The 15,455-nt window shown below is 40.3% G+C and overlaps 2 protein-coding genes across 2 annotated transcripts in view; one reads left to right on the forward strand and one right to left on the reverse strand.

Moving 5' to 3' along the window:
• The window catches only part of LOC125070030 (Golgi-specific brefeldin A-resistance guanine nucleotide exchange factor 1), a 125,747-nt gene that overhangs the window by 8,205 nt on the left and 102,087 nt on the right, over positions 1-15,455 (forward strand). Inside the window, exons 10-20 of the mRNA XM_047679700.1 lie at positions 62-212; positions 766-959; positions 1,202-1,410; positions 1,586-1,754; positions 1,958-2,186; positions 2,261-2,409; positions 2,749-2,875; positions 3,884-4,008; positions 4,230-4,357; positions 4,980-5,202; positions 5,615-5,741. Of these exons, the coding sequence (XP_047535656.1) occupies positions 62-212; positions 766-959; positions 1,202-1,410; positions 1,586-1,754; positions 1,958-2,186; positions 2,261-2,409; positions 2,749-2,875; positions 3,884-4,008; positions 4,230-4,357; positions 4,980-5,202; positions 5,615-5,741 (1,831 nt within the window). The remainder of the gene's footprint in view (positions 1-61; positions 213-765; positions 960-1,201; positions 1,411-1,585; positions 1,755-1,957; positions 2,187-2,260; positions 2,410-2,748; positions 2,876-3,883; positions 4,009-4,229; positions 4,358-4,979; positions 5,203-5,614; positions 5,742-15,455) is intronic.
• Positions 12,552-14,304, reverse strand: LOC125070023 (collagenase-like). The gene is made up of 5 exons (XM_047679692.1): positions 14,104-14,304; positions 13,368-13,635; positions 13,166-13,255; positions 12,884-13,080; positions 12,552-12,656 (listed from the first exon to the last, which is right to left on the reverse strand). The coding sequence occupies exons 1-5, from the start codon at positions 14,293-14,295 to the stop codon at positions 12,552-12,554; spliced, it is 852 nt and encodes a 283-aa protein (XP_047535648.1). The 5' UTR covers positions 14,296-14,304.

Raw genomic sequence — 15,455 nt, forward strand, 5'->3', positions numbered from 1 at the left:
TTCGAAATGTTGAGCTGAGTGAAATTCATAGTTATTATAAATTATCAAATTTATTTCCCAGTGGGTAACTCAAGGTACGGAGCTGTTCAACCAGAAACCGGAGCGTGGTATCGAGTTCCTCCAAGAGCATGGTGTGTTACCCACCCCATTGGATCCGCACCAAGTAGCTTTGTTTCTCAGAGAGAACCCAGATTTGGACAAGAAAATGATTGGTGAGTAACCTTTTTTTAAAGTCTTTAAAATATTTCTTATACAGAACATCATTATATATTCTATAATCATTATTAGGTCTTTGTGCAAATCCGTCTGGGCAGGTACTACTCACTTATCAGACATTCTACCGAAGACATAAATATTTAGTACTGTTGTGTTTCGGTTTGAATTGAACTGTCACTGTAGTTGATCACGATGTACAGTAATGTCTATGGGAGGTTTTTAATATTTAACCTGGTGGATCATATAAAAAAATGCTCATCGACATTTAATTAATTATTTTTTAATTTGTATTTTTGAAGGTTAATCAACAAATACAAATTAAAAGAAGTCGTTGTAGAGTTCAATATTTTTTTTTTCCATTTAATAGGAATTTCAAAATTGAGCACGTGACACTGCTTGGCAGTTAAAAAAACATATTAAAATAACATGAATGAAATTATAATTATGTTATAAAAACGGCACGACATATAATAATAAATAAGTCGGTGATTCAATAATACTACTTAAAGAAAAAGTATACGCATATATGCAGTATATTTTTGGTAACAGGTGAATATATATGCAAGCGATCTTCTCGCGAAGAAGAAGGTGGGCCGAGCATACTGACGGCCTTCGCGGACAGCTTCGACTACACCGGCCTGCGCATCGACCAGGCGCTCCGACTCTACCTCGAGACCTTCCGCCTGCCCGGGGAGGCGCCGCTCATCTCGCTCGTCATGGAGAAGTTCGCTGAGCGCTGGCATGTGAGTGATCTCTCGCGAGGGTTTCATTTCATTTAAAAGTTTTCAATTTTTCTCAAGAACAACCTGTTGATATTGTTTGTGGTAAAATCGTCCTCTCTTTTAAGAAAAAGATTTAGTGTACATTCACTGTGCTCTAAGGCAGGCTGGATTTCCATTGCTCAAACTCTTCTTTATTTTTCTGTTTTATGGGGTACACGTTTGGAATAAGTATGGAATAATATTGACTATTTTTTTTTCTGCAGTCAACAAACGGCGAACCCTTCGCGAACACCGACGCGGCGTTCCGCTTGGCCTACGCCGTGATCATGCTAAACGTGGACCAGCACAACAACAACGCGAAGAAATTGAACGTGCCCATGACAGTGGAGGACTTCGTGCGCAATCTTCGAGGCTGCAACGGAAACGGAGAATTCGATCACGCGATGTTGGAAGCCATATTCCACTCGATAAAGTGAGTCCACCGGCTTCCCGGACCTCGCGAACAGTCTTCTTCGAGATCTCATTTCGACTTCTACGCGCTCGTCCAATCTGCGCTCACTCTCATCCGTCACGCCAACAGCACCGGGGCCGAAACCGGTAACGTGTCGTATTGCATACACGTATACAGCTCTCGCCTGTCGCGGCAGGACCGAGGAGATGGTGATGCCGGCGGAGCGCGTGGGCCCGCTGCGCGACGCGTACCTGTGGCGCGTGCTGCAGCGCCGCGCGCGCCGCCCCGCCGCGCGCTACCGCCGCGCGCCGCCGCGCCCGCACGCCGCGCACGCGCGCCTGCTGCCGCCCGCCTGCCCGCCCGCCGTCAGTCGCGCCTATTTATCGAAACACTCCATGTACTCGTATCCGTGACACTCGCCCGGATATTGCACTAGCGTTTTGAGATTTTTTTTATTGTAAAATCTGTCTATTTCATCGTCGACTCCCAATCGATCGATCCCCTAGCGGGAGCACATTCGTGTTCGCGCCCCTCACTCGCGTGACTCACTCCGCACTCGGGCGCGCAGGTGACGGCGCTGTCGGCGGCGTTCGAGCGCGCGGCGCCGCCCAGCGCGGCGGACGTGGCGGGCGGCGCGCGCGACTGCCCGGCGCTGGCGGCGCTGGACGGGCTGGAGCGCTGCGCCGCGCTGGTGGCGCGCCTGCCCGCCGACTCGCTCTCGCTCGACACGCTGCTGCTCACGCTGTGCAAGTTCACCGGCCTGCTGGCGCCGCAGCACACCTCCTACGTGGCCATCGGTAGGTCTCCTGCGGGGTCGATCGGCTCGCGGAGGCGTGCGGGGCCCCGAGATGTAGTGCTGTGCTTCCGGCAGGCGTGTCGCTGGGGCAGTCGCTGAAGGCGCAGTGCGCGCTGCGGCGCGCGTGCGCGGTGGCGGCGCGGCACGCCGACTGCGTGCGCGACGGCTGGCGCCACCTGCTGGAGATCGTCAACACGCTCTACATCGGCCGCCTGCTGCCGCAGGTGAGGAGGGCAACCTCGAGGCCCGTACCCAGGCGCCTTCGGTATGTGGGCAAACCCCTCGAAGTAGTCGCTACTCCTGTATTGGCATACAACGGCGTCGTCGACGTAATGATAATATGGACTGCAATTATGATAATTTGTGAATATTCTTACAAACTTGAGTTTCTAAAATAGCGCTTAACATTTGAAATAATCTAAATTTTTTAAAAGTAAATAAAATTGCGATAAAAAATTATCGGTTGTAATATTTTTAATGAACACGTCTGGTATAAATCATCTTGACGTCAATTTTTCTAAAAAAATTAATGGGAAGCAATGTAATGTTTTATGTAAATATAGTGTCTGGTGGAAGCAGAAGATTACTTAGCACCCGAAGGCAAAGTGTCGTTGATACGGGAAGCAGTGAGAGGCAGCGACAGTGGGCTGCTATCCAGCATATATTCCTACATAGCGCTCGGAGAAAGTGGTATGTTGGGTTCAATACGACTTATGTTTTAATACTATACATATATTGAAACTGATTTCATTTTATCAATTTTTGTATGATCTTATAGCTTAAATATGTGTCACTATAGCCAATTTCGGTAGAAGAAAGAATAAAGATAAACAAACGTTAGATTTGCATATTCCATGAGTTTTGCTAATAGCTCGGCTATAGTGTACAATATTAACAGTTCTTAATTAATATATTTTTTATTTAAAACACACCACTGATCCACTTATTTATTTATTTATTTATTAAGGACAACTTACAAAACATACACCATTTAGAGTTTAAAAAATAAAGGTAATTACATTTTTAGCTTAGTGTTGTTCCAATTAAAAGTTATCACGGCATGCAACTTAACTTAATACCCATAATAACTAATACCCACTTTAATTTAATTTCCAAAGTTCCGATACCAGCAGCAATGACATTGGAAACGAATTTTTTCACGTTTACTCTGATTACGATACGATTCGTTTACTCTCGACCAATGATATCGTGTCATTCGATGTCAAATGGCGATTATTTGACCAATGTCCTCTTGTGGTTGGGATCGACTATATATAAATAATACTCATATATTCAAAATTATTTTTCTATTAAATAGATTTAAAGATGGCATTCAAGCTTACAGCTCTATGAGATCATCTAGGTTGTCTATATCTAGGTTTTTTGTTTCTGTTTTTGTAACATAATTGTGGAGCCATTTATAATTTTACCAGTCCATTAAGTTAAATTTTATGTTTTAAAAATATTTATTAATAAATAAAGCTTAGTATTATTCAACACAGATTATATTATTTAATATAAGCGTGGAGTTAGTAATTATATGAAGTTAATTATGTAATTTAATTAATTTTTTTTTAGAAAGAGAGCAACTTCTAAGTTGAGCGCTCATTCAAGCGCATGCTAAACAGTTTTACTTGCCGTTCGGGCTGCTTCTGAGAATCTCTGGATCGAAAAACCTAAATGACAATATATTTCCAGCTATCCGAGCGCCCACTCCTCACGAGAAAGTGCTGATAGACGCGGCTACCGATTGCGTCGCCAAGTGCAATTTCCCCGGCCTGCTCGTCACGGAGACGAAGTTTCTGCAGCTGGAAAGTTTGCAGGTAACAATATTATGATCATAAATTGGGTATACAAAATTAAAATATATTTAATTCCCATTATTCTTAGTGGTAGGGTTTTGTGCAACCCCTCTGTGTAGGTAGGTACTAGTAGTAGGTACTCACTCATAATATATTCTGAAATTTCCACATTTACATTGGTTTTTTCCTAATCCAAAATGATTTTACATAAAAGTACTATCAATTTTTTTTTCTGTATCCAGGAATTGATCAGGGCGATGGTTGCCATTGGCACTCCCCCTGACTCCGACAGCATACAACTGAACCCGCAGCTGGAAGACATTACGATTTTCTTCCTGGAGCTTCTCGGGCAGACGCTCATACAAAATCGGTAAGTATTAGTTATATATAAATTTGGCAGACTTTAAACACTGTTGGGACTTATCTCTGTTAGGTCTTCTCTCATTTATACTTCTCACTAAGGTCCTGCGGCAGCTTTAACCATACAGTCTGCGATTTTTGCTGTCTATCTATTTAGCCATCTCGTTTCTGGACGAATTGCCGTTTCTGACCCCAGTTTTTCTGTTACTTAATACAAATATGTTAATTAATGTTCATATTTCTAAATTTTTTTCCATTACTGGTAATGTATATATTCACTAATCATAGTATCAAGTTGGCCGGAGTGAAGTTGGTCCTGCGCTTAAAACTCTTATAGCGCAGCTCCCTGTGGCGACTAACTTCAGCCCGGTCGATTCACATCGCTCCTCGCTCATCGTAAAATGAAGCGATACAAGTCTAGGGCTCTCAAACACTCGCACCACAGCGTAAAGATAAATTACCAGCGGGCCGACGGACGTGTTGTGCCGTTCAGGGTTGTAAAAATGTAAATTTACGAGACGACCTCATTCCGTCATTCGGTTGTGATTTGAGAATATTGAAATATTTTTTTATATCATAATATTCCCGGTACTGGTACTCTACATGCATATATTGATATACTCGGGCCGCAGCGACCGCGCCGTGAGCGTGTGGGCGGAGGCGGGCGCGCACACGGCGCGCGCGGTGCGCTGGGCGGGCGCGCGCGGCGCGGGCCCGCTGGCGCGCGCGCTCACCGCGCTGCTGCGCTGCGCCGCGCGCCTCATGCGCTGCGAGGCCGCCGCGCCGCCGCTGCTGGCGCACCTCACGCTGCTCTACCGCCTGCCCTACCGCCTCTTCTACCAGCAGGCCGACGTCGTGAGTGCACGCGTACCCTTCACTTCCGATGAACATTTCAGAAAATAGCGATGGGCCTCTAGAGTTCCTCGCTTTGAGCGGCGACTGAGTCATCGAGTACTTCTTGCCCGAGACGCCCGGTGACTTTTGTTTGCCGCGGTATTTGAACCCGAGACCGTGACGTCTGCGGCCGTGTGATCTAGCCGCTGGACCGACGAGGTGGTCGTTTTAAATTAAACGACTCATCGAACGCTCCAGCGTTGTTGTTTATTCTTTAGAGATTTCAAAGTACCTATAAAAATACCTAGTAAATTTTTGTACCGGTGTGTCGGTCCTAGACAAGTTTCTATCGTTTCTATCGAGTGCGATCGCAGCCGATCGCTCTTGTCTGTACGAATGTCGAGTGTCGAGTGGTGACCGAGCGTCTCCGCAGATCTCGTGCGGGCTGTACGAGCTGGTGAAGACGTCGGCGCAGAACGTGCACAGCGCGGCGGAGTGGAGCGTGCTGCTGTCGCTGCTGGCGGCCGCCGGCGCCGGCGCCTGGCCCCGCCACACCGCCGGTGAGTCGCTTTGCTGTTTATTCTAGGGGAACGGGAGCACGGGCATCGTTCGCGATGTGGACATTTTGTGTTATTTGCGCCATGAAGAACGAAAAAACATATTTACTCTACATATGCAGCTCGAAAAGATTTTTCAAATCGTACTCGTAGATCTTGGAGCATTTGAGAGAAGTAACAAAGTTTAATGAAAAAAGATTAATTGAGTACCCGTTTCTAAATTTTTTGTCACCAAGTCAGACGATGCGTCATTTACATGAATCCGTTTCGTTCCGCTTGGTCTAATGTGTATCTTACAATTATCTTATCGCATTAAACGTATGTTACACTGATATATCAAAGCGTAACGCGGGTTTTGTGTAAAGGTGCGGTCACACATGACTTGTGTGCAGCAACTGCCCGCGATGGACAGACTTACGCCCGCAATGTTGCGCCTGGAAATGTATACAATGTATACACTCATTCATAATAAAACGCATAATATTTGAAATCAAACGTAACTCTTTAACAATAATTACTTTAAGTCCGAAACACCTCTTTTTTTTGCAAATTTACATTTTTATTTGTTTACTGTCCGTTCTGACTTCGCACGGTTAGAATAAAAATCTTATTTACAAAAAATCGTGAAACCCAATCTCTACCCAGCTTACTGGGTTTAATATAAACCACACAGGGGCTCACTAAAATGCACACGAAAAATCATCATTTAGGAAAAGTGCACTAACATACAAACGCACATAAAAATCATTTATGTATATAAGCAAGATATTGATATTTTGCAATAATGAGTCTGCTATTACATCATGTTTATTTTTATGTTAAGCATATGCTTGTTACATAATTTTTTTTGTGAACGTATACTGATGCAATAAAAAGATATATTCGTTTAAATATATCTAAGTATGTCTCGAGGGCCGCATTGTTATAAAAAAGGATTTGTTGAACAGTAGCATTGCTAAATATTTGTAAGTTTTGTCTTAACGCGTGTACCGCATTTTTGGATCGTGGCGCAGTACAGTAGATACTCTATACCTCCTAGATCATCCTATTGATCCTAGACCAATATTAGGTACATTAAAATAATTCTTTTACCTAACACAAATGTGTTTAATACGATTTGAAACATTTTCTTTTTTCAAATAAAAAAAATAAAAAGGGACCTCAAATTGATCCTTGAGGGACAACCGGAATTCCTCTATGTCGGTATTGAACAACACGCCCATTGCCTTTTAAAATGATTTGTAAATAATAATCGATTCGGTTACGATACGATTGATGGCTGTATTTAAGATTATTAGAACGAGATCTAATAGCTTAATCTTCTGACTGGAAGAAATCGTCACGTAAGGATAAAGCGTTATGCGCCCTCCAGGCTATCTTTTCCTTTCTTTCTCTCCGTTTATTTTGTTATTATATACGCTTTTATAACTCTAGTGGGTCGACCGCGAAACTACGCGTTTATTCAAAATCATTTTTAGAATTTCGAAAGCTGTTTAATTTCATTGTGAACTGCAACAGTTGGCGCCAAAACGATGAAACCTTTTTTTAATGATTTTTTTAATTTCAAACAGTATACATTAGTTCAGTTAGAATTGGAGTTTGTCGATATCAATTTACTTCAATTTTGTTTACGTTTTTAATTTTTTTTAACTTGTACGTGTAACTTTTTTCCGCCTTATAAAATGTTTTTTTTGTTAAATTGTAAGAATTTATTAAATTGCAATCAAGATTCCTCTTTATTTTTTTACAAATCTACGGCTGGAGCTCTTCAAAATCAGACCATAACCGAATTTTATGTGTGTTATCCATCGTCCCATAAACGCTGGGACAAAAATCGGCTTACGCTCTTAATATATAAGATTATCTAAACGTATTTTTGGTTTTTATCAAATCTAACATGATTTTTGATAACAATGTTATTTCTGGTCATTTAACTATTGTTAATTCGTAATCATCGTGTCTGTAATTTGATACATGATATACAGCAGAAGCAACTTCGTTCCAAACGGGTGTCCCACGACACATATCTTTTTAGGGTTCCGTACCCAAAGGGTAAAAATGGGACCTTATTAATAAGACTTCGCTGTCTGTCCGTCCGTCTGTCTGCCACTCACCTGGCTATATCTCAAGAAACGCGATAGCTAGATAATTGAATTTTTCACAACTATTTATGTATTTCTGTTGCCGCTATTATTTTTGCTCGATATCAGTAAATGTGTGTACCTACTGTTGTTTACCTAGTCAAAGGTACGGAACCCTTCGTGCGTGAGTCCGACTCGCATTAGGCCGGTTTTTTATTTGAACAATCTTAAATTATACGTAGACAGGACGACTTAAATCTATACAAAAAAAAAGAATATTTTTGTAATGCCTTCATTAAACTTATACCAGAATATGCAGCGCGTTCCAAAGAAGGTTTTACTCTATAACTATTGTTTAAGAAGCTAAGCTTCGCAAGTTGCGTATGTCGTAATAATCATGTATACTAACCACATTGTAAGTATAATTTATTTTAAAAGCAACTACTCCATTTCGAAAGATTTCATCTCGACAGATTTAGTTTAATTTTCGAAACGATGATAGATTACATTTTAAATATTTACAAGCTATATATTATATATTTCTTGGTGGACTTTGTGCAAGTCTGGGTAGGTACTACCCACTCATCAGATATTCTACCGCCACACAACAGTACTCAGTATTGTTGTGTTCCGGTTTGACGGGTGAGTGAACCAGTGTAACTACAGGCACAAGGGACATAACATCTTAATTCCCAAGGTTGGTGGCGCATTGGCGATGTAAGGAATGGTTAATATTTCTTACAGCGCTATTGTCTATGGGCGGTGATGACCAACATCAGCCACATATGCTCGTCCGCCAACCAATGCCATAAAAAAAGAACAAAACATAATTAAAATTTACTTGAATGAAACACATTTGATATGAATTTATTTATCATTCAAATAATCAATGAAGAACATCAATTAATATAATACTATATTTTAATATGATAACTATTTGATAAAATAATAATTGATAAAGATATGATCTTTACAGTTTATACTAATACTAATATCAAGATCATCAACACAAAATTGTATAATCTTTATGAACTACGTAGTTATATTAAGTGAACATGTTATTCCCGCGTGTTTCGTCAATAGTTAAAAAAAAAAACCTTTGTATTCCTTTTGATTCTGTATTCGCTTTTGTTACTTCACTATAGTACAACGCGCGCTCCATCTGCCTTTTGTATTGGAATTCGTTAATGTAGGTATCGAAATTTAAATTTAGATATTTTTAATAATCAGATAATAAATTAAGTCTTATCGAACACATATATCCTGTCAAGTCTTTATAAGCCGTATTATATCCAATTATTAATTGGCGTATACAGAAAAAAAATGAATGATATAATATATACACATATATATATGAGTGACATATAAAAAATGTAGTAAATTTTGTAAATTTCCCACTGCTGGGTTAAGGCCTCCTCTCCCTTTGAGGAGAAGGTTTGGAGCATATACCACCACGTTGCTCCAATGGCAGAATTTAGTTGAAATTAGACACATGCAGGTTTCCTTCACCGCCGAGCACGAGATGAATTATAAACATAATTTAAGCACATGAAAATTGAGTGGTGCTTGCCTGGGTTCGAACGCGAAATCATCGGTTAAGATGCACGTGTTCATCTCGGCTTTACTCTGCCATCTCAGCTTTACTGTGCTAATATAGATGCTCTTGATTTCATTAATGTCAAAAAATTCTACGACTTAGAGTATACATCACTTCGGTGCTTCATTGCGTGTTGACAGATACAAACATACACACGTATACGTTCCTTATACCGCCAATGCACAACCAACCTCGGGATCTAAGAGCTTATGACCTGGCCTGTGGTTTCATTGCCTCACTAACCCTTCAAATCTGAATATAATATTAGGTGTTGCTGTTTAGCTGTAGAATATCAGATGAGCAGTACATTGTACCACACTTAGATAAAACGATAAAATAACTTAGTGACTGTTACTAACGAAACCCTTCAAACTGAAAACGCAATAATTATTAGTATTATTTTTTGGTGGTACAATTTATGACGAAGGGGGGGGGCATATGACCTTTAAATGGTCAATAAGGTTTTTTATATAAATAAATTGCGTTATATACGCAAGCGAAACCGCGAGCATTGTTTTAGTAAACTCGTTATCATGCAATCGATAAATTAATTATTTTTAAAAGTTTAATTTATTGAATTTACTTGTCATATAGATTAAAATTATCTGAAAAAGCTTATGATTTAATATTGAGTGCTAATAATCAATTAATGCACGTTTTTGGAGTAATTTTATTGGCTTTTTGTTTTAATCTATTCGTAGCGCTGCCTGAGGGCGAATTCTACTGACATGTAACGATTACGATGCGATCCCGATTCCATTCCGATCGAACTGTGACTATTCCTTACAAAAATAATACTCAGCTTCATCGTAGTAGAGTGCTTATTCTACTTATTTATATAGACTTTGATACGATCTCAATTATATTCAGATCTAACTTCAACTTAAACGCAATTGGTTCGTTGTTTTATTATGAATCGGAAAACGGCTGTACCGCAACTACCGCGTTTCGATTCGATTGCGATGCGACAATTTGTTAATAGAATTGTCGCTTTGTTCGATAACTTATGAAGGGTCACTTTCGAGCAACGCAATATAAGATATTCAACGTGTAACATTACAATTACATTAACTTAACCGATCGATGTGAAAATATCGGTGTCGTGACCTAATTTTGACGTTTCGTTTCGACAAACTGCATGGTTGCGCGTTCTCTTGGTGGATTTTCAAATATAGTTGATTATAATATTAGCCAATTGTGTGTGTGTGTGTGTGTGTGTGTGTGTGTGTGTGTGTGTGTGTGTGTGTGTGTGTGTGTGTGTGTGTGTGTGTGTGTGTGTGTGTGTGTGTGTGTGTGTGTGTGTGTGTGTGTGTGTGTGTGTGTGTGTGTGTGTGTGTGTGTGTGTGTGTGTGTGTGTGTGTGTGTGTGTGTGTGTGTGTGTGTGTGTGTGTGTGTGTGTGTGTGTGTGTGTGTGTGTGTGTGTGTGTGTGTGTGTGTGTGTGTGTGTGTGTGTGTGTGTGTGTGTGTGTGTGTGTGTGTGTGTGTGTGTGTGTGTGTGTGTGTGTGTGTGTGTGTGTGTGTGTGTGTGTGTGTGTGTGTGTGTGTGTGTGTGTGTGTGTGTGTGTGTGTGTGTGTGTGTGTGTGTGTGTGTGTGTGTGTGTGTGTGTGTGTGTGTGTGTGTGTGTGTGTGTGTGTGTGTGTGTGTGTGTGTGTGTGTGTGTGTGTGTGTGTGTGTGTGTGTGTGTGTGTGTGTGTGTGTGTGTGTGTGTGTGTGTGTGTGTGTGTGTGTGTGTGTGTGTGTGTGTGTGTGTGTGTGTGTGTGTGTGTGTGTGTGTGTGTGTGTGTGTGTGTGTGTGTGTGTGTGTGTGTGTGTGTGTGTGTGTGTGTGTGTGTGTGTGTGTGTGTGTGTGTGTGTGTGTGTGTGTGTGTGTGTGTGTGTGTGTGTGTGTGTGTGTGTGTGTGTGTGTGTGTGTGTGTGTGTGTGTGTGTGTGTGTGTGTGTGTGTGTGTGTGTGTGTGTGTGTGTGTGTGTGTGTGTGTGTGTGTGTGTGTGTGTGTGTGTGTGTGTGTGTGTGTGTGTGTGTGTGTGTGTGTGTGTGTGTGTGTGTGTGTGTGTGTGTGTGTGTGTGTGTGTGTGTGTGTGTGTGTGTGTGTGTGTGTGTGTGTGTGTGTGTGTGTGTGTGTGTGTGTGTGTGTGTATTAGTATTTGTTGATATCCAGACAGCTAATTATATATTTTTTGCGATTAATAACCGTGCGTCGACCGTCGACCTCCGTGGTCGAGTAGTGTGTACACCGGTTTTCCTGGGTACGCCTACTCCGAGGTCCCGGGTTCGATTCCCGGCCGAGTCGATGTAGAAAAAGTTCATTAGCTTTCTATGTTGTCTTGGGTCTGGATGTTTGTGGTACCGTCGTTACTTCTGATATCCATAACACAAGTGCTTTAGCTACTTACATTGGGATCAGAGTAATGTATGTGATGTTGTCCAATATTTATATTTATATTTATTTAATAACCAATTCTAATAAAATGGTCAGAAAGAGAAACTACTGAGTTTATTGCCGAATATTCTTGGTTGAATTGAAATTTCTTTTTAATTCAACACTGTAATATGGCGATAAAAAAGTGCTTTTTATGAGCGTAATCTATATATATAAGCTATATACAGGGTTATTGGTAGTTCGACGTATTCCCGTTAGGAGGTGATATGGGTGACTGTTTGCGATAATTTTAACCACCATGTGTATGATGCAAAAGAGAATCATTTTTGAGTTACATTTTAAAAATATTTTCAAAATAAGTCAATAATGAAACTTACATAACATTATCAAAAGGAAATTGAGAAGCGACAGTCATTATTTTAATTTCTTTAAATTTACCTCTTAAGGAATCTTTTGGGCCCAGGTTATAAATTGCACGAATAGCCCTCTTCTGCAGTACAAAAATTGTATTAATGTCAGCTGCATTACCCCAGAGTAGGATGCCATACGATATTAAAGTTAGGGCCTTGAATTTTGGAAATTCTTACCCTAAGGGGGTGAAATGGGGGTTGAATGTTTGTATGGAAGTCCGTCATTTTTTAAGTTAGAAACATGAAGCTTCATGACCTTGAATACGTCGACATATATTAATTATTGTAAGTAAAAAACAAATTTACTTAAATGAATTATTTATTGGACAATAAAGAGAAGATGTTTAAAGGCGGGCGCGAATCCAGGCGTTGAATGAGGTCACTCTGGCGAAAGCGGCGGGGAAGCCTCTCGTGCAGCCGGCGACAGAGCCGAAGGAGGTGACACCGATCTGGGTAGCAAGACAATGTGTTAAAAATGACTACCGATGAATCACGGAGTATGAATTTCTATGAATTTAAAAAGTAATGTGTATGTATAAATACAAAACTTACAAAAAAAAACACTTAAAATAATAATATGAATTAACACGTTACAATAATCATGATCACGAGTTTAAAGTTGTCAAGGAAACGTAAAAGTAACGACTCGTATTAAAAGTAGAGAAACAGCACTGACCAGAGTACGACTGCTGCCACTGCCGATAGCTAGAGGACCACCAGAGTCACCGCCACAGGTGCTCTGACCGTTAGGGGTGGCGACACACAGGGTGGAGGAGATAATGACAAAAGGTCCGAAAGTGTTGGCGCACACGGCGTTGGTGATTACTTGCAACTGAACATGACTCTTCGCCTGGTTGCTGCTGATACCAACACCTGAGCAATGGACATTTGAGAGTTAGTAAATAGTTTTATTCTCTAATGTAAAACATTAGGACTGATAAAGACTATGGTAACTCACTGTCACTGGTTCTTCCGAATCCTGCAGCCGTGGCCCAGGTACCGGCGTAGCTGTTACTACCACTGGCGATGGCGATAGGTTGGATGGCATCTAAAACAAAGGGTAGCACAATAAACTACGGTAAAGTTATGTCTGCATTAATGCGATGCGACGAATATAAAATATTAAAATTAATATGAACTATAATAAAGTGATTGCTTACTGGTGTAACTGATGGGACTCGTGAATATGATGGCAATATCGTTTGCAAGACGCTGTTCGTTGTAGTTGGCGTGCATCTGGACATTATTGCTGGTGATGCGAAGACCACCGGAAAAGAGACGATTGGAGCCAAGGACAATGGTGAACAAAAGAGCTTGAATTGCACGATGCTTCCAGCAATGAGCGGCGGTCAACAGTCTAGAAGAAGAAAGGAGAGAAGATCCGCACACTGACTGTCTGCCGTCAGTCAAAGTGATTACTAGACCACCCTAAAAATAAGATAATTGAAGAGGTTTTAGTAACTAAAAAAATATACTCGAGTAAGCAAACAGAATAAGTTAAACTACTTCTGGTAAACGGAAAAACTAATTTAACCACAGATAATGGAATACTGGGTAGCCTTAAACTCGCATTCATAGATAATTAAGTGTGTTGCAGTGTTTGCAAATAATTAGTTTTGTCCTTAGAGATTGAAGCTGATAATATTACTTTTATGTCAATGGATTGTATAATTCATCTTACTAAACAATTATATAGTTAGGACTGTTCATTTTGCACGGCAAAAACATATTACACTGTCAAAATAACTTTTGAGGTGATCTTTCTCGCTGATTGATTCTAAAAAAAATACCATTTAATTAATTCACAAATAAAAAAAAATGTTTATGAAGAATTTATGAAAAAATAAAATGTAATACGATTTTTATCAAACATCGTTCGATGAAGATATCTCATACCAAGTGCGGGTGTGCGCCGACAGCAGATAATTGTCCTCCAGTGATCCTGGAGCCGTCGAAGTCCTGAGCCTCCTCGGCGAGCTTGATGCGTGCAGCTTCTGGGATACCGATCTCCTCATGGTAGCTGGAGAAGATTTTCTCCTCAGCTGCGACAGCCAGGGCCAAGCCAACGACGACAAGCAGGAATTTCATGTTGGAAGAAGTACTAAATTTTTCAGCGAAGACCTTATATACTAATTAATATCTTATCTGTCATCTGCATTCGTTTTATCAATTTGTTAACTGCAAAGCGGTTTATCACAATGCAATTTTAATAAGCTGTGATTGTTAAGCCTCACGATACTTGTAAAGTTGATCGCGTTAAATCGAGATCCGTTCGATACTTTAAAACTCCAGTTGCAACATTTTAGGACAGTGTGAAGAACTTTTACGTATTTCGTTCAATGAGCTAGAGGCGTGAGATACGTCGGTTACTTGAATGAATAGTAAGTCAGTTCGGTAGCATTATGCGCCAGAAGCGGTTTACTTACCATATTTATTCGGTTCAGTTTTCACGTGATTACTTAAACACATCAGTACGAAAACAGAGGAGCTCGGCGAAATTAGCCTACTGTCAAAGAGGGTTATTTCTAGCATATGTTATGCTAGAAATAACAAAAAACATTTTATTAGGGTTCTAATCAAAATCTTATTTATAAATATAGGCAAATCCCATTGGTTGATTACTGCCGCTGCGCCCAAAGAGGTTGTATTATTGCGGATGTATATAATATTGCTATGATCAGATTATTTGTCAAAAACATGCCAAAGCTAGAATTGAATTACGGGTTTTGAATAGACCAGACCGTGCCATTTACAGTGAATACATACATATGTTAAGATACTATGAAAATAACCGAATTATAAAACCCAAGCAGAAATAAGATCAGTTACTTGTCTAAAATTTATGACCGCGTATGCTTTGGAGCTGAGTAGATAAGTATTATTTAAAGTTTGCTTTAAATTTACTTTCGTTAATTTGGTAAGCACACGCGACGCAGTTTGGCATTAAGACCTTAATTTTTTAGTAACTTTGTACCAACGATATCGCTTTACGTACATCGCCGATATTATTAGACTCAATTTATTTAAAAGCAATAAAAATCTAAAGTACCTTTTCCGATTTTGTTATAATTATTCTCTTTTTTTAAGGTATCATTGTGTAATAAATTACTAATCTTGGGCTTAATTTTGCAGACTATCTTTATCAATACTTTTAATGATTCTATTACGTAATCGATATGGGCAAATCGCGATGCAACCTCTTTTTTGCCTTATAAATCAGTGTCTGTGACACTTTTCGTCCCAATTGC

The sequence above is a fragment of the Vanessa atalanta genome, chromosome 16 (assembly GCF_905147765.1).
Source record: "Vanessa atalanta chromosome 16, ilVanAtal1.2, whole genome shotgun sequence".
NCBI classification, from domain to species: domain Eukaryota; kingdom Metazoa; phylum Arthropoda; class Insecta; order Lepidoptera; family Nymphalidae; genus Vanessa; species Vanessa atalanta.